This window comes from Pleurodeles waltl, chromosome 8, assembly GCF_031143425.1.
Source record: "Pleurodeles waltl isolate 20211129_DDA chromosome 8, aPleWal1.hap1.20221129, whole genome shotgun sequence".
In the NCBI taxonomy this organism is placed as follows: domain Eukaryota; kingdom Metazoa; phylum Chordata; class Amphibia; order Caudata; family Salamandridae; genus Pleurodeles; species Pleurodeles waltl.
In genome coordinates, this window is record NC_090447.1 from 1351871688 (window position 1) to 1351888843 (window position 17156).

Consider the following 17156-nt stretch of genomic DNA (forward strand, 5'->3'; position numbering starts at 1 on the left):
CCTTTAAGGTCACACCAAGCAGTTGGTATGGCATGTGCTATTTTAATGTTCCCTGCCAAACTATGGTCACACATTGGTATTTAATAGTCAAACGCACATGACCAGGTACTGAACATGGTTTTGACGGTGTATTAAACCAAGGTCATACTGAACATCTTCACTCCTGATAGGAAATGGCGGTCTCAGTCGTAGACATCACCTTCTTTCAATGGGTGCATCTCTAGAAAACTGAAGTCCTCTTGCTTATGACTGGACCCAAAAGTTAAAGAATCCAAAATATATTTCAACTGAATGTTTGTTACCAGCATTTGGTCAAAATGAAAACAACAGCAAATGCAATACTCAGAAATGTATTGTACCTCCAGAAGAGATTCTTCAAGTTTAGCCAATTGGATCTTTTTCTCCTCTTCCTGCTGCAATAATTTTGTCTTTTGCTCTTCCAGATCTGGTTTCTCATGCTGGATAGTTAAAGCTAAAAGCTGCACGAAGAAACAAAATCCAAATTAATCAAATGAGTGTGATGGACATAAATATAATATATATATATATATATATATAGGATAAAGTGACATTTTAAATGCCATTTATTTCTACAATTAGCCATTAAAAGGTTCACAATAGTACTAAAAACAAGTTTCTTACCTTTGGTAATACCTTATCTGGTAGGGACATATTCGAGGTGCAAATTATTTACCTTTGGGTATCACCCAGGTGTCAGACAGGATCTGGAGAATTTTTGAGCTATACCCTTGAGTGCCGTTAGGTGGTGTCAATTGGCTCTGCCTCCGCCGTCATCCACTCTGGATATGATGCTGCAAGTCCAACATAGACGCCACCCTGGTGCGTTGATGTCAGTTTCTTTTCACATCTTTCCACACCAGAAGCGCAGAACCATGAAGAACACTGACTATTGGTGCATCCAAACTAAGGCCCTTAAGGTGGGGTCAATATCCCTAGGAATCAGTCCGCAGAGCGGGGATGATGGATGGGTCGGTAAGGAATCTGCAGCTAGAATATGTCTCTACCAGATAAGGCATTACCGAAGGTAAGTAACATGTTCATCTGATAGAGACTTCTAGTTGCAAATTCCTTACCTCTGAATTGATACCCAAGCAATACCATGTGCTCTACAAAAACCCTCCTGGTCTACTCCCCGAGGACGCAGGTACTTACCTGCTAGCAGACTGGAACTGGAGCACCCCTGTTCTCCATAGGCACCTATGTATTTGGGCCATACTTTGACCTCAGCACTTGACCGGCCCTGTGTTGCTGGTGCTGGGTGTGCTGCCTATGCCCAGGAGACTGAACTTGTAAGTGTTTTACTTACCTGCGAAACTAACCAATACTTACCTCCCCCAGGAACTGTTGTTTTTTGCAGTGTCCACTTTTAAAATAGCTTATTGCCATTTTTGCAAAAACTGTGTACATTACTGTTTTAATTCAAAGTTCCATATTTACCTGTGCAAAGTACCTTACAATTTATGTACTTAACTAAATTCTGAATCTTGTGGTTCTAAAATAAATTAAGAAAATAATATTTTTCTATATAAAAACCTATTGGCCTGTAGTTAAGTCTTTGAGTGTGTGTTCTCATTTCCTGCCTGTGTGTGTACAAAAAAAGGTTAACACTACCCTCTTATAAGCCTACTGCTCGACCACACTACCACAAAATAGAGCATTAGTATTATCTAATCTTGCCATTATCAACCTCTAAGGGGAACCCCTAGAATCTGTGCACACTATCTCTCACTTTGAGATAGTATATACAGAGCCAACTTCCTACTCAAGCCCTCTGCAACATACTAACTTTAGAGTGTCTTAAGACTTACCTAACAAACTTTGAAAGGGGCTTCATTGTTTCATCCGGACCCAAAATAATTTTCTGAGTGCCCAAGATGGGAAAGCCAACATATGAACCAAATCCCCTGATCTGATGAAAAAGGAGAAGGAAGCACTCTCTTAAATACCTTTTATGGCCTATAGAAATAAAAAAAAAGCCCAGTGACTTAATCAAACAGTGATCCACATCATGCATGTTTACCAAACATCATACAGTGTTCCATTCTCACTCAGCCAAACGGACATCAAATGATCTCAAAACATGCAACCAACCTGTAGGAAGCTGGCTCTATATATAGTGCACTAAAAGGAAGTAAAGTGTGCAGAAAGTCCAGTGGATCCCTAATTTGTATTGTAGAGGCAAAAGATGATACTTCCCTGTCACCGATAGGCAGCTCCCCCACCCCCAACACTCACCAGATGCCCGCCCTCCATAACCCCACCCTGCCTCCGATCCTCACACCCCCACCCCCCATACATGCACACAGCCGCAGACACGCACCACGCATATGCCTACTCACTCACACTGGCATACAAGTATTCATACACACACTGGCATACACACATTCATACACGCATACTCCCAGACATGCTCGCACACATTCTAAGACACAATCACACTGACATGCAGACACGCACTCACTTTACCATTCTTACACGAATTCACTCACGCATACAACCATGCACACAACACAACACACACAGATGCATTCACACACACACTCATACATTCATGCACACAACCAGACACACACATAACATCCCCCTTCACCTGTTTGAAGCCCGACTTACCTTTGTCGAGGAAGTCTTCCATCAGGAAACGGGAAGGGGCGCTGCTACCACCAGCAGCACCCGCCAGCAGAACACCGCCAGAGCATATCACAGGTCATGATACAGCTAGCGCCGTTCAACTGGCCTATTGGTGCTGGTGGTAGCAACGCCAGCTTACCACCATCCAACAGTATGATCACTTCCAGATTTCTGCCCTTCTTGTGGCGGAAGTCGGGCAGTGCTCATAATCTGCCAGACAGATGGTAGCCGCAGTGACAGTATTTTGGCGGCTGTCACCGCGGCGGTAGGCGGTTTTTACCGCCATTGCTGTAATGACCACCTATGTTCTTACAACAAAACCAGTCTAGAATAATGCAAAAAGACCGGTATTCATAATAACATATTTCACGACTAACGACTCCTGGAAGGAACCACTGATAAGGAGTCATAAATAATCAAAAACATGGAATACAGAAAAATCCATGTTAATCCATGACCAATTTGTGTTAGAGTCGAACTAACAAAATTGTATATGAAGCTACTTGCTCCCTTAACGGGATGTGAACCTATGCACTAACATCTCGTCAATACTGTGGAAAGGACCACAGCAATGTCCTCATAAAAACAAAGAGAAGATGGGTAAGAAGACTACTCATGACCGTAGGACAGGTTTACCAAATGAGATAGGGAAGATAAATCTACTTATTCTTTTATGTAGACCGAAACTACATGTTCTACCCTGTTGGAACACAGAGTAGCATAACATGCCATTGAACTGAATCTCTTACCATTTAAAGGTATATCCTAACCAGATCCACAGTATAAGACACACAAAACATGTCTATCTCTTGCACAGAAAACATACAATTGCTCTTGTTAAAAAGAAGTTGAAGACAACAATAATAATAAATTTGGCACATAAATATATTTTTCCACCAGGAAAAGTAGTAGATATAATAAAAACATCTTCAAGATGTTCTCAATAGATATATTTCCACTGACATAGGAGTGAAACAAACAAATGCACATGTAGTAGCAATAGTAATTTAATGATTTCTCTTTTTAATATACAAAGGGGATCTTGGTAGAGTAGCGGAAACCAAGGTTAAAATACGACTCCTAATGAATACGACTCATCTATGGATGATTAGAAAGCGCATCAATGATGAAAAACTAGAGCATTTACCAGATTCTTACATAAAAATAATCCACCGAGTTTGATTAATCCATCCTATGACAACACTTCTCCAAGTGTGAACCCAACTTACAACAAGTAGAGTCATTGTAAAGATGAAAATAGTTGTGCCTATATAAGGTATCAATAATTAACTTTAATGAAACATAACAGATATAACAGACACAAATATATTCATAGAGAAAAAGAAGTATCCCTGAAATGGGTAAAACTCCTCATAAAAGGAGGAAGTCTTGAATGCAAGCACAAAAACGTAGAACAACTCCTAAAGAGTCCATATAATAGTCTACATAAGAGACTGATCAGAATCTACAAAGAGATACATCTCTATGAAGACCAATTATCAATTGACATGTCAGGAAAATAAATAATAATGTTCAAAGAACATGCCAACACTATAGAAAGGTCTACACTAAAGTGCAGAAAACACTTAAACTGCAGTGAGAATCCAATATGAACACTTTAAGACCAGAACAAGGAAAGCATTATAGCCCTCAAGAAGATACTTCTGGCTTACACAGTATCCACTTTCCCAAAATTAGAAGAACTGATACTACCATATCACAGGTAAAAGTAAATGTACCCCTCAAGTAGTGTAAATCAACAGCTAACTTATTTGACAGTACAAAGGGACTTAGTAAAAAAACACTCTTAGTGTTGTAGAATTCTTATAAAAAATCTCTTCGAACACAGAATAAACAATATACTGACTCTCCGAAAGAGCTGGCAATATTACCAGTTCCCTATAAGGGACACTAGTACAATTCCATAATTTGAAAAGTTACAATAAAGTAACTCTCTGCAGAGGGAGCAATTATGTACCCTCCCCTAAAGGTATACTAGCTCACAAATTAAGGATTGTACATCATATATAAATGCCCTCTAGAATACTAGCAAATACTCCACTTAGGGTATGGTATATGCCATAATGGTAACAACTCTTAAGCACAAGCTTTTCTTCAGAGTAAAGTAAACGATATTACCTTAATTCAGGTGCAGTAAAACATGATAACCCTCTAAAAGGTTATTATTGACAAATGTGAAGCAGAAAGTCATTACTTCACATCAAGTAATGATGATAAAGTAAGAAGTCTTGAACATCAGGCATGAAAAGCACCATAGGGTTTCAGAGCACTATATTACTCTAATGACAAGTTAAGGAAAATTAGCCCCTGCTAAGCATTAACAACCACCGTCTGTTCCCATTTGGGTATAACAGACGTTATGAAGTAGCCAAAGGGTATAGGGGAAAAAGCTAATTCGGTGCTGCACCCCTCCTGTCACGAAAATGCCTTAAAGCCGAGTCAGCTTGTGCACTAAATAAATTGTCACCATCAAATACTATGTCAATCAATGTAGATTGGACTGACTCTGAAAACCCTGAGGTATGTAACAAGGCACGGAAACGTAGCGCAACTGAGGAAGCAATAGCTCGACCCACAGTCAGTGGTATCCATGCTGCAGCAAATAATTAATTTAGCTCGTACTCTCTATCCTGAATCATAGGAGTAAGAATGCTCCTGATTTCTTCTGGAAACAAAGGTAAAATGTTCGCTAATGAGTCCCATAAAGAATTAAAGAAACGTCCAAGTACCCAAGATGTGTTTGCAGAGCACAGAGCAGAACTTGTGGAGGTAAAAATATGCCCGCCACAGACACCTAGACTCCCATCAGGTGGAACATGTCATATCTTCATATCGTGGAAAGCTGAAGAGACCTGTGCCACCAAACTTTGTTGGGTAGGATGTCCTATCAGACAGGGCGGATCACCAGGGGCAGATTGGTGCCTGTGGGATATAGCCAGGTCAACAGGGGCCCCTGTTTCAGGCTTAGCCTAAGCCCTTAACAAAACATCATGTAGTGCTTCGCTGTAAGGAAGCACTGGTTCAATCCCTGTTTTGGCTTTGATGGAGGACATCACTTAGGGGATCTGAAGTTAATTCCACTGCAAAAGAGTCAGATCCAACACTTCTGCAACCCTTTTTAACATGTCTGCAAAGGAGGAGCTCACCTCCGTAGCAAGACTAAGGGGTCAAAGTACACCAGAGGCTGGAGAAGAATCCAAGCCACTAGCCGTAGCTAGGTTAGTTAACCAGCTGTCCTCTCTATGAGGTTCCAATTACTCCACCGCCTCTCCACCATTCCCCTCAGTGGAATCAATATGAGGGGATTCTTGTGGAGGAAGATCAGGGATAACAGCCATGACTGGCGCCATTCCCGACATCAACTAGCGCCGAGAAGGTGATTCCTTGCTGTCAATTCTGATTTCAGACAGAGAGAGAGAGAGAGAGAGATTGGACATCGATCAGCGCTGCCAGCAGAGTCGTCGAAGTCAGCTGATCGGATACCGGAATTGAAGGTGGAACCCCGAAGGGCTGTTCACCAGTGCCTTAACAGCTTCGTCAACTGACACAGAAGGCCTAACTGAAGCAGAGGGTCATCCCGTCTGGTGGATACAGTCACGGCACTTCACACCTCCTTGGGACACAAAGGTGATCCAGAGGGAGATGACTGACCAAAGATTGTGTGAAGGGAAGCACAATTTTCACGTATCTGGTTTAGAGTCGCCCTTTCTCCTGGAAAGAGAGAGAGACGCAGGGCAGACGCCGACCTCTTCTCCTCAAGCAAGGAATGGTGGGAGGTCATAGGCGGTGAAATTGGCAACTTCTGTGACTTCGACCACTTGTGAGACTTACTTTCGGTCGTCGATGAAGAATGGCGTCCATGAGAACTGAACCTCAAACAGCCCAGTGAACGGATGTCAGACAAAGAAGGAGACCTCATTCGACAGGAAGACCGGGATGACTCTGACATCAGCGACATTAGGAGCTTCATCCAACGCTCTCGTAGAGCCTTCAGCCAAAGTTGCAGACAGGAGTCACATTTTTCAGCGTCATGGTGCTCACCCAGGCACCACATGCAAACCGAATAGGGATCTGTAGCTGACATTTGTCATCCACAGGACCCACAGGGTTTAAACCTCAAAGACATAGAAAGCACACTGTTCCATTACAATGAAAACGTCGAAGTAGGCTGAAAAACGACCTGAACAACCGTCACCGGATTCACATTGCAAGCGCGGAAAAGAAGGAACTGACATTAGCGCATTGTCGAGACAGTTATTTGGACTCCACTGACGTCACATCAAGTGAACGATATTGATAAAGAGTTGCATGTCGCCCTCTACCGATGTGCAGACGTACAATGGAAAAGGTTTCCAGATCCAGACTCGCGCCTGGGGAAGACTCTAAAGTAAAGAATCTGCAGCTGGGTGTTTCTATCAGATTAGCCTCATCCATGGATACCCTCACAGACTTCAAATGTTTTTGTACTTTGGGCAACACAGAAAGTCTTTAGCCAACAGTGTTTTACATAAGAGGATATTTAGAAAAGTGGCATGCAAGCACTGCTTTATAAACTGGGAGACACTGCCAGTCATAAAGTGGTTTATGTACTGGTGAAAATGTGAAGACTGGCATGGTCATGGTTCTCACAGCACTGAGGTAATGTGGAAATTACCTGACACTGCAATGCGGACATGTAAGTAAGTACGTATCTTCTACAGCGTGCAAATGACGAGGCATCTGGGCCCTAACATCCTACAGCAAGAGCACAACTGAAAAACTATTTTCTAGATGAAGTAAAAAGCCAAGTTTTTAAAAACATCTTGAAGAGAACCATACTCTTTTGAGATCTCAAAGTGAAAGGCAAAGAGCTCCAAAGTTTCTCTGCAGAGTAAGAGAAACTTCTATCACCCCACATGATTTTCTTTATCCTTGGGATAGACAGTTATTCTATTAGGATAAAGGATTTTCTTTATCCTTGCGATAGACATTAAGTTGGCTGTTCCTGACTGAAGATTGTGACTGGGGGTAGGACATGGTAATGCGTGCTTTACCTAGTAGTGCTCGGATTACGAGTTGGCGATTATCAGATGAGGGGGTTGGTATGCATCAGGTCCTTTACTTCTCATACGATTTGGGGAATAACAGGTGGATTTTGGTGCTTATCACATCACAATCTGCTTGTTCAGGTAAATATTGAACATTTTCCCCCTAATAAATACCTGGCAATATTTATCACAAAATTCTTAAGTACGAAATGTGGAGTAACCAGAGTTACATATTGAAACTGGCTCACTCGTAATGAGGGCCTAGGTGGGCAATGTGGATATTAGCATTGCAATGTGCGCTTCACAAACCTGGGCAACATGTAAACTGTGTTGTATTTTAAGAATACATATTAAAGCTTTTTGGACATGGCATTGCAATGTATGCACTGTATGCTGTAACAAGGCACTTGCCTCAGAGCACAGTAATGTAACCCATAACTCTTTAGCATGTAAGATTAGTAACTACAACAGTCCCACATCTCCAGTAGCCTCCGACATACAATGTGCTAACATTCTATAGCACACAATGTGTTGTAACATAGGCAGCACCCTGGAATATTGGAGTCATAATTATACGAAACGTTTTCTGATGGGAGATGGCATTTACAACATGGGCTGAGCCATGCATGCCATTTCCATGCAAGCAGAAGAATGCTTGCATAAACCACGACTCTGCCTTAACCCCGCATATGCCTTAACCACACATAGCCGCCTACCAGAGCAGATAGGCAGAGAGAGGAACAGGAAGGATCAGGAAAGGTAAGTGGGGATGGGGCCAGGGAGAGGGATAGGGAAAAGTTATTAGGGGTGTGGGGCGGTTTTAGGGCTTAGGACGGGGTAGTTTTAAGGGCTGGGTTTTAGGGCTCAGGGAGGGGTAGTTTTCAGGGCTGGGTGTCAGTTTTAGGGCTCAGGGCAGAGGGAGGGTAAGGGATAGTTTTAAGGGCAGGGCGGCATCAGTTTAGGCCTCAGGGTGGGGGGTCGGGGTAGTTTTATGGGCAGTACGGGGTTGGTTTTAGGGCTCAGGGAAGGGGGGTTGGGGTAGTTTCAAGGGCTGGGGCTGAGTTTTAGGGCTCAAAGCGGGGGGGAAGAGGCAGTTTTCAGGGGTGGGGGTCAGTGTTAGGGCTCAGGGCCGGGGTATTTTTTGGTACTTTTAGGTCTCAGGGCGGGGGGGAGGGGAAGTGTAGTTTTAAGGGCCGGGTTTTAGGGCTTTAGGTGGTGGAGGAAGGGGCAGTTTTAAGGCCTGGGGTGGGGTGGATTGCAGTGCTGGAGCAAAAGGTGTTAGGGCACAGGGCAGGAGGGGGCTGCGGTGTGGAATTTACCACGCATATTCCTTTACCAATCATGCTTTTACAAAGGAATTTGTTGTAAAGGCAGGCATGGTAATGGCATGCGTGGTAAAGACGTGGTCGTGGTTCAGACCGCGTTGTTTATGCATGCGTGGTTTAAGCATGCATGGTTGTGTCATACAAACTTTTCTGATACATAACAACAGTAATATGGCATGGAACACCATCAATTTTGCTGCAGTATATTTTCTGCATTCGACAATTTTGATATGACATTAATTGGAAGAATAACAGAGATGTGCATTATAATACTGGGAAGATATTTAAAGTAGTTGTTGCCAAGGATTTTGTGCAACACAGTTCAAGTGTAGCATACTCTAGCTGACATGTATTGCTGTTTTTGCTAGATAACATTCTTTCTGAAGCACAAATATCTGCCTGTTAGAGTCTGATGCTTTGTATTGGGCACACAATGTACATATAGGTTCAAGAAAACTTTGCTTCTGGGGATAAATATTGATGCCAAGTACTATGGAAGACCACAAAGTACTGAATATTAATCTTCTTCAGAGTTGTCTCTAAAGTACAAGTTACTTACTTTTAGTAACAATATAGCTCGTATTCTAGTTGCAGATTCCTTACCTTAGAATTTTCCCCCAGGCGTCAGACTGGATCCAGAGATTTGTTCTTTGAGCAATACCCTTGCTTGTCGGTGGGTGGCTTTGGTCGACTCCGTGGACATCGGTGGTGTCGTAGTCGCCGTGATGAGGTCAGAAATAGTACATAGACGCTGTCTCAGCTCAGTGACATCAGTTTCTTTTCACGACTTTCCACAGCAAAGTGCTTAGCCATGAAGAACACTGAAATTGGTGCGCCAGAGTTAAGGCCCTGAATGGGGAAGCCCTGTCTCTTGGAATCAGTTCACAAGCGGGAAGGATGGGTGGGTCGGTAAGCAAACTGCAACTAGAATATGTCTCTACCAGATATATAGTTCCGGAAAGTACGTAACTTGTACATCTGATAGAGACTTCTAGTTGCAGATTCCTTACCTTAGAATAGATACCCAAGCACTACCATCCTTGGAGGTGGGCTGCGAACCAAGATCATACTAGAGAGTCCTGCAGGACTGAACAACCAAAGTAACCGTCCCTAGAGACCTAACTGTCCAGGCAGTAATGTTTAGTAAACGTGGGCAGGGATGCCCACGTTGCTGCCTGGAAGATATCCAGGAAAGGAACTCAGAGTGCTAACGCTGTGGAAGCAGCAGTTGCTCTGGTGGAACGAGCGTGCAAGCCCTTAGGGGGTTGCTTCTTGGCCAAAGTGTAGCACAGTTTGATGCAAAGAAGTACCCATCGTGAGATGGTATGTTTTTGCACCGCCTTCCCTTTCTTTGCACCTACATATCCAACAAAGAGTTGATCGTGCACCCAGAAATCTTTAGTACGACTGAGACAGAACGCCAACAGCTCTTTTCGGATCCAGGTGGTGGAGTCTCTGTTTTTCATGAGAAGGATGTGGAGGTGCGTAAATAGTAGGCAAAGAGATGGACTGGCATACATGAAAAGGTGTAACAACTTTGGGAGGGAAGGAAGGAAGCCTTAGTGTGTAACACCGCTTTGTCAGAGTGCACAGACAAAAATGGGGGCTTAGAAGATAGAGCCTGAAGCTCACTAATTCTGCGAGCAGAAGTGATGGCAACAAGAAAAACATTTTGAAAGTAAGGAGCCGTAAGGGCTAATTGTGCATTGGCTCAAAGGGAGTACACATTAAGTAAGAAAGGACAAGATTGAGGTCCCACTGAGGTATGATAAACGGAGTGGGAGGAAACAAATGAGTGAGGCCCTGAAGGAATCTACTAACAATAGAAGACTTAAAGAGTGAAGGCTGATCAGACAACCGAAGAAAAGCTGAGATAGCTGATAAATAGCCCTTAAGTGTGCCCAAAGCACAGCCCTGCTGGGCCAAGGAAAGAATGAACAAACGAACCTCAGAAAGAAGAGCAGAAAGGGGATCAACAGATTTGTTGGAACATTTGAGACAACAGGCGTATACCGTTTTGATGGAGGGATTTTGGCAAGTTTACATCACAGACTTCGGGTGGAAGGTCAAAACCCGTCAACTGCCGCTGCTCAAGAGCCACACATGGAGGCAGAAATTGGACAGGTTCAGGTGAAGAACCGTCCCCTGCTGCTGCGACAGAAGATCCTCCCTAAGGGGAAGTCTGATTGGAGAATTGATGGCCATGCTCAATAGCTCTGGATGCCATACTCTCCATGCTCAGTTCAGGACCAACAAGATTACTTGGGCCTAGTCGTTCTTGATCTTCTTGAGAACTCTGGACAAAAGTGGTATAGGTGGAAAGGTGGAAAGGAAGCTGGAGTTCCACTTGAGACGAAAAGCGTCTCCGAGCGAGTGCCGCCTTGGAAACTCCAAAGCACAGAACAGCTGACATTGCACATTCGCTGCGGAGGGGAACAGATCTAACCAAGGCTCTCCCCTCTGCTGAAAGAGACCATGCGCCACTTCCGGATGGAGATGCCATTCGTGATCGGCTATACATCGGCGGCTGAGTTTGTCTGCTCTGGTGTACAGAGAGCCCGCCAGATGTTGAACCACCAGGGTGATGTGCTGATGTGCCAGCCATGTCCAGAGGCATAGCACCTCCAGACTTAGGGTCCAGGACTCTACTCTGCCCTGTTTGTTTCAGTACCACATGGCAAAGGTGTTTTCTGTGAACATCTTCACTACTTTGCCTTTGAGAGAAGGAAGAACTGCTTTCAATGCAAGCCTGATCACCCAGAGCTCTAGAAGATTGATATGGACCCCAGACTCTGCTGGAGACCAGAGACCTCTGATCTCTGCCTCTCCCATGTGGCCTTCCCATCCCAGAAGTGACGTGTCCATCACTACGGATAGATCTGGTTGGGGAAGGGAGCGTGATCTGCCATTGACCCAATGCTGATTTGAAAGCCACCACTGCAGGTTTTTTGCAATCCCTTCCGAGATCTGGACCACGTCAGAGAGATTTCCCTGATGCTGCGCCCACTGGAACTTCAAGTCCTACTGCAGAGCCCACATATGCGATCTGGCATGTGTCACTAGCAGGATGCAGGAGCCCATGAAGTCCAGCAGCCTCAGAGTCAGTCTCACTGAAACCCAAGATAGAAGCTAAAAGATTGGAATCATAGCCTGAGTATCCTGGACTAGCTTTTCAGGAGGATAGGCCCAAAACTGCACTGTGTCCAGAACATCTCTGATTAAAGGGAGTGTCTGAGAGGGAGTCAGGTGTGACTTAGGCATGTTTATAGTGAACCCCATCGTGTGCAGGAGGTTCGCCGTAGTCTGAAGATGGGAGATTACTTTTTGAAGCGAGTCTGCCTTCAAGAGTCAGTCGTCAAGATAGAGGTAGGCTGAAACCCCCAACCTATGCAGATGAGCTGCATCCACCCCCATCGAAGGAGATGAGTCGTGGTGGCTCCATGACCTGTTTGAGACCTTCCCCTCGAGCGGGACCACGACATATGCGGAGTGAAGCACCGGGCCGCCATAAGCTTGAGGGACCGCTCCCTCAAGGCCTTCGGGTGCATGGCCTGGCACTTGGAGCACAACATCAGGTCGTGGTCGCACTCCAGGCACCGCAAGCAGACCCGATGGGGATATGTCACCAACGTCATGCGGTGACAGTCCTCACACGGTTTGAAGCCAGTCTTCGGGGACATCCCTCGATGCACCAAAAACTCACAAAAAGTCAACAAAATAGTCGAAGTCGGTCAAAAAGTGACCAAGGGTAGCTATCTCAGTATCAGCGCATGGCGTGGAAAGAAAAAAACTGATGTCACTGCGCTGAGGTGGCGTCTATGTACTACTCCCGATGTCATCACGATGACTACGACGCCAACGAAGCCCACAGAGTCGACCGACGCCACCTACCAACGCGCATGGGTATTGCTCGAAGGAAAAATCTCTGGATCCAGTCTGACGCAGGGGGAAAATTCTGTGGTAAGGAATCTGCAACTAGAAGTCTCTATCAGATAATGTACTACTTGTGGGTCAAAGTATTTCACAAATTGTACCTTCAACCGTTCTTGAAGAAGTTAAGTGTTACTTGGAACAATACAAGTATAATGCCAACAATTTTTCCAGTAGTGCTTTTGTTTCTTAGTACATCCATATGATACAGCTGTATGTAAAATGTCAAAAACACACCTGCCCACGTAACCCAGCTCGAGTGGTTGTAAAGTTTACTTCTGTAACAATTGAAGCTGCATCAGGGGGAATGTAGAGATGTGGGTTTCTTGTTGCAAGGAATAGGCGGAAATCTTCATTGTAATCAATGATTTTGTCTCCAATTTGCACAACATATCTGGGACCTGTGAAAATACAAAACAATACAAAATAATTAAAGATATCCAAATGAACAATTTACATACCTGCAGTAACTGTCTTCTGGTGGACACTCTACCTAACAGCAGAATCATCACCTTTTGTAGACCTCCAGGCACCAGACTGGAAGTGTTTTTAAACAAATACTGTATGCTGGTAGATGGCACCATCAGATTCCGCTGCAGGTTTGCAGTGCCACTGGAAGTGACAGCACAAAGCTGTATATAAGCTCTACCCATGTGCTCATGTCAGATTTTTTTTTTAAACTCTTTCGCATCCCTCAAATGTGGATTGATTGTAACCACAGATGCACACTTCACAGAACGGGGAGAAGGGCTGCGAAGAATCTACAGTCCTATAGAGCATCCACCACAAATAATATTACCAAAGATAACTAACATGTTCTTCTGATGGGTACTTCTAACTGAAAAGGTACCAAAGCAGTATGTCATGAAAGGTGAAGGGTCTGAAGAGTTGAGGTACACTAAGAAGTCTTGCTGAATCAAACAAATGAAATAGCTCTCACTGAGGATTGGAGTGTCAACAATATTGAGTGGTGAAGATGTGGACGGATACCCCCATGTAGCAACCCAGCAGGTGTCCAACACAAAACACATCTTGTCAATGCCGTAATGGTTGTTTTAGCCCTAGTGAGATGAGCCTGAAGGCACTCAGGAGGCACCTTCTTGGCCAGACCAGAACATATTTTTATGCACATGACAAATCATCAGGACAATGTTAATTTAGGAATTGCCCTGCTTTCTAAGAACGAGCAAGCCCAACAAAAAATGTTCACCCATTTAGTAGTCTTTAGTCTGATCTATGTAAAAACCAAAGGCCCTCTTTGGATCCAATTGAGATAGAAAAAAGACAGAAGACAGATGGACTGTCCCACATGGAGGAGTAATAACCCTTTCAGTAGAAAAGATGACTGAACCCGAAGTACCAATTTGTCAGGTTAGACGGTGGTAATTGTTGGTGTACTGACACCTCATGCAGCTCACTGATACAGTGCGCAGAAGTAATCACAATGAGGAATGCAGTCTTAATGGTCAGCAACCTCAGGGAACAGATGTGCATAGGCTCGAATGGCATGCACATCAAGGACATGAGACCAAGTTAAGGTCTCACAGTGACATGATACAGTACACAGGACAAAGCCTATATTGGAGCCCTTTCAAAAACCACATTACAACATACAAAAGCCAAAACAGATAAGAAATAACCTCTAACAGCTCCAAAAGTAAAGCATTGCCAGGCAGTGGTAAAACACGCATCAGAAAACCAGGTAGCATAACCTAAAGGGGATAAAGTCTGACTGTTCTAATACTGCGCAATCAACTTAGCCCAGTGACCGGAAAAATGCAATTCGGTGGACGGGCGCTAAACCACCATGATAATGTCCACCACTTCTACAGGCTATTCAAACACACTGTTAGGTCAGCTCAATATCCATGCATGAAAGATAGGGTGGGGAGGATCGGGTGCAAAATACTGCCCTTCTGCTGAGACAGGAGGCCCTCCAAAAGAGAGAGATGGAACAGAGGGAAAATGATCAGGCTTAGGAGATCAGCATACCAACCTCTCCCCTGGCCGAATCCAGAACCATCAGGATGATTCCCTCCTGGCATTCTTCAGAATGCAAGGCATATGTAGCAGTGGGGAATATACATACATGAGACTGAAGCCCAACACTGGAAGCAGAATGTGTCTACCAGGAAGCATTGAGGCAGAAACTTTAATGTGCAGTAGTCAGGACACTGCATGTTATCAGCAGTGGTGTACAAGTTACTTACCTTTTGTAACGATATGTCTGGTAGAGACATATTCTAGTTGCAGATTCCTTACGTTTTGAATTCCACCAGGCTTCAGACTAAATCCGGAGACTTTTCTTCAAGCAGTCCTTCTGCGTGCCATCAAGTGGCGTTGGTCGACTCCGTGGGGGTCGGTGGCGTCATGTTCGCAGTGATGACATTTCGGTTGTATATATGCACCACCCCAGTGCGCTGAAGTCAGTTTCTTTTCACGACTTTCCACGCCAGAAGCAGAGCCATGAAGAACACTGATAGTGGTGCACCAAAGCTAGTGCCCTTTAAGGAAAGGTCCTGCCCCTAGAAATCAGTTTGCAGAGCGGGGAGGATGGGCGGGTCAGTAAGGAATCTGCAACTAGAACGAGGGGGTCATTATGACACTGGAAGTCCTGCTCCGCCACACTGGCAGTGGCGGCCAGACCGCCGACAGCGTGGCGGTGCAGGACTGCCAAATTATGTCAACGGTAGTGGACTTGCTGCATTGCAGTCAGTTCACCACCTGTACCGCCAGGGGGGTAGAACAGCCTGGCCGAAGGTTGACCTCCTTCGACCCGGCGGTCCACCTAATACCACCCGCGGTGTTTTGAGCATCCTTACCGCCAGGGATTCCATGGTGGCAGCCCCGCCACGGAATCCCTGGTGGTAATGATACTGGTTACATGAATACTCATTCCTGTCACCACTGCAGGGCTCCCCAACACCCCTTCCATGTAAGACCCTCCCCCCAACCCCATCAGGAGCGTCCCGCCCCTTTATCCCCATTCAGAACCCCCGGGCCCCGATCCCTATTCTAAACCTCGCCACCCCCATACATCACACATACATACATACATATGTACACAAACACACACATACACACACACTTATTCACACACGCATGCACACACAGCCATGACACCCCCCACCTCCCACCTACACGCATTCACACAAGCACACATACACTTGCATACACACGCACACACACACACAACACCCCTCATCCCCCTCCATTCACACAAACACACACACAACACTCAACCCCCCTCCTCTGTCAGTCGATCACCTTACCTGGTGGTCGTCCGTAAGGGAACGGGGTCCATGGCGCTTGCTCCGCCGCCAGCGCCCCGTCACCACTACCACGCCGTTTACAGTGATGAAATACGGCAGGTGGTGTGGTGGGAACGTGGCGGTGGAGCAACCGCCACTAGACCATCGACCGCCAGTATGGCTGCTGGCTGCTTCCCCACCTAATAGTGGCGGAGAGAAGCCAGCAGCCATAATATGGCGGTCTGAAGACTGCCAACAATGGCGGTCATTTGGAGGGTGCAACATTGTCAGTCTGTCTAAAAGACGGCCAATGTCAAAATGACCACCCATGTCTCTAACAGATATATCGTTACTGAAGGTAAGTAACTTGTACATCTGATAGAGACTTCTGGTTGCAGATTCCTTACCTTTTAAATAGATACCCGCGCAATACTGTCCCTAGAGGTGGGCTACAAACTAAGATCACACCAGCTATCCTGTAGGATCGAACAACCAAAGTAGCCGTCCCTACGGACCAGATTGTCTAGGCAGTAGTGCTTGGTGAACTTGTACAGAGATGCCCACGTGGCTGCCTGACAGATATCCAGGACTGGAACGCCTCGTGCTAATGCTGTGGTAGCTGCAGTTGCTCTAGTTGAGTGTGCTTGCAAACCATCAGGGGGTTGCTTCTTTGCCAAAGAGTAGCACATTTTGATGCATAGGAGGACCCATCGTGATATGGTTCTCTTTTGTACCGCCTTCCCTTTCTTCACCCCCACATATCTCACGAAGAGTTGATTGCCCACCCGGAAGTCTTAAGTACGATCAAGGTAGAAAGCCAATGCTCTTTTTGGGTCCAGGCGGTGGAGTCTCTCCTCCTCATGTGAGGGATGTGGGGGTGAGTAAAAAGTAGGCAAGGTGATGGAATGACTTACATGGAAGGGTGTTACCACTTTAGGGAGGAAAGAAGCCCT

The 17156-nt window shown here is 45.1% G+C and overlaps 1 protein-coding gene across 2 annotated transcripts in view; it reads right to left on the reverse strand.

Moving 5' to 3' along the window:
• The window catches only part of DYNC2H1 (dynein cytoplasmic 2 heavy chain 1), a 1541159-nt gene that overhangs the window by 622039 nt on the left and 901964 nt on the right, over positions 1–17156 (reverse strand). For both annotated transcript variants that reach the window (XM_069202358.1, XM_069202357.1), the window contains 2 exons: positions 13190–13353; positions 360–479 (listed from right to left, as the gene is read on the reverse strand). In XM_069202358.1, the coding sequence (XP_069058459.1) occupies positions 360–479; positions 13190–13353 (284 nt within the window). The remainder of the gene's footprint in view (positions 1–359; positions 480–13189; positions 13354–17156) is intronic.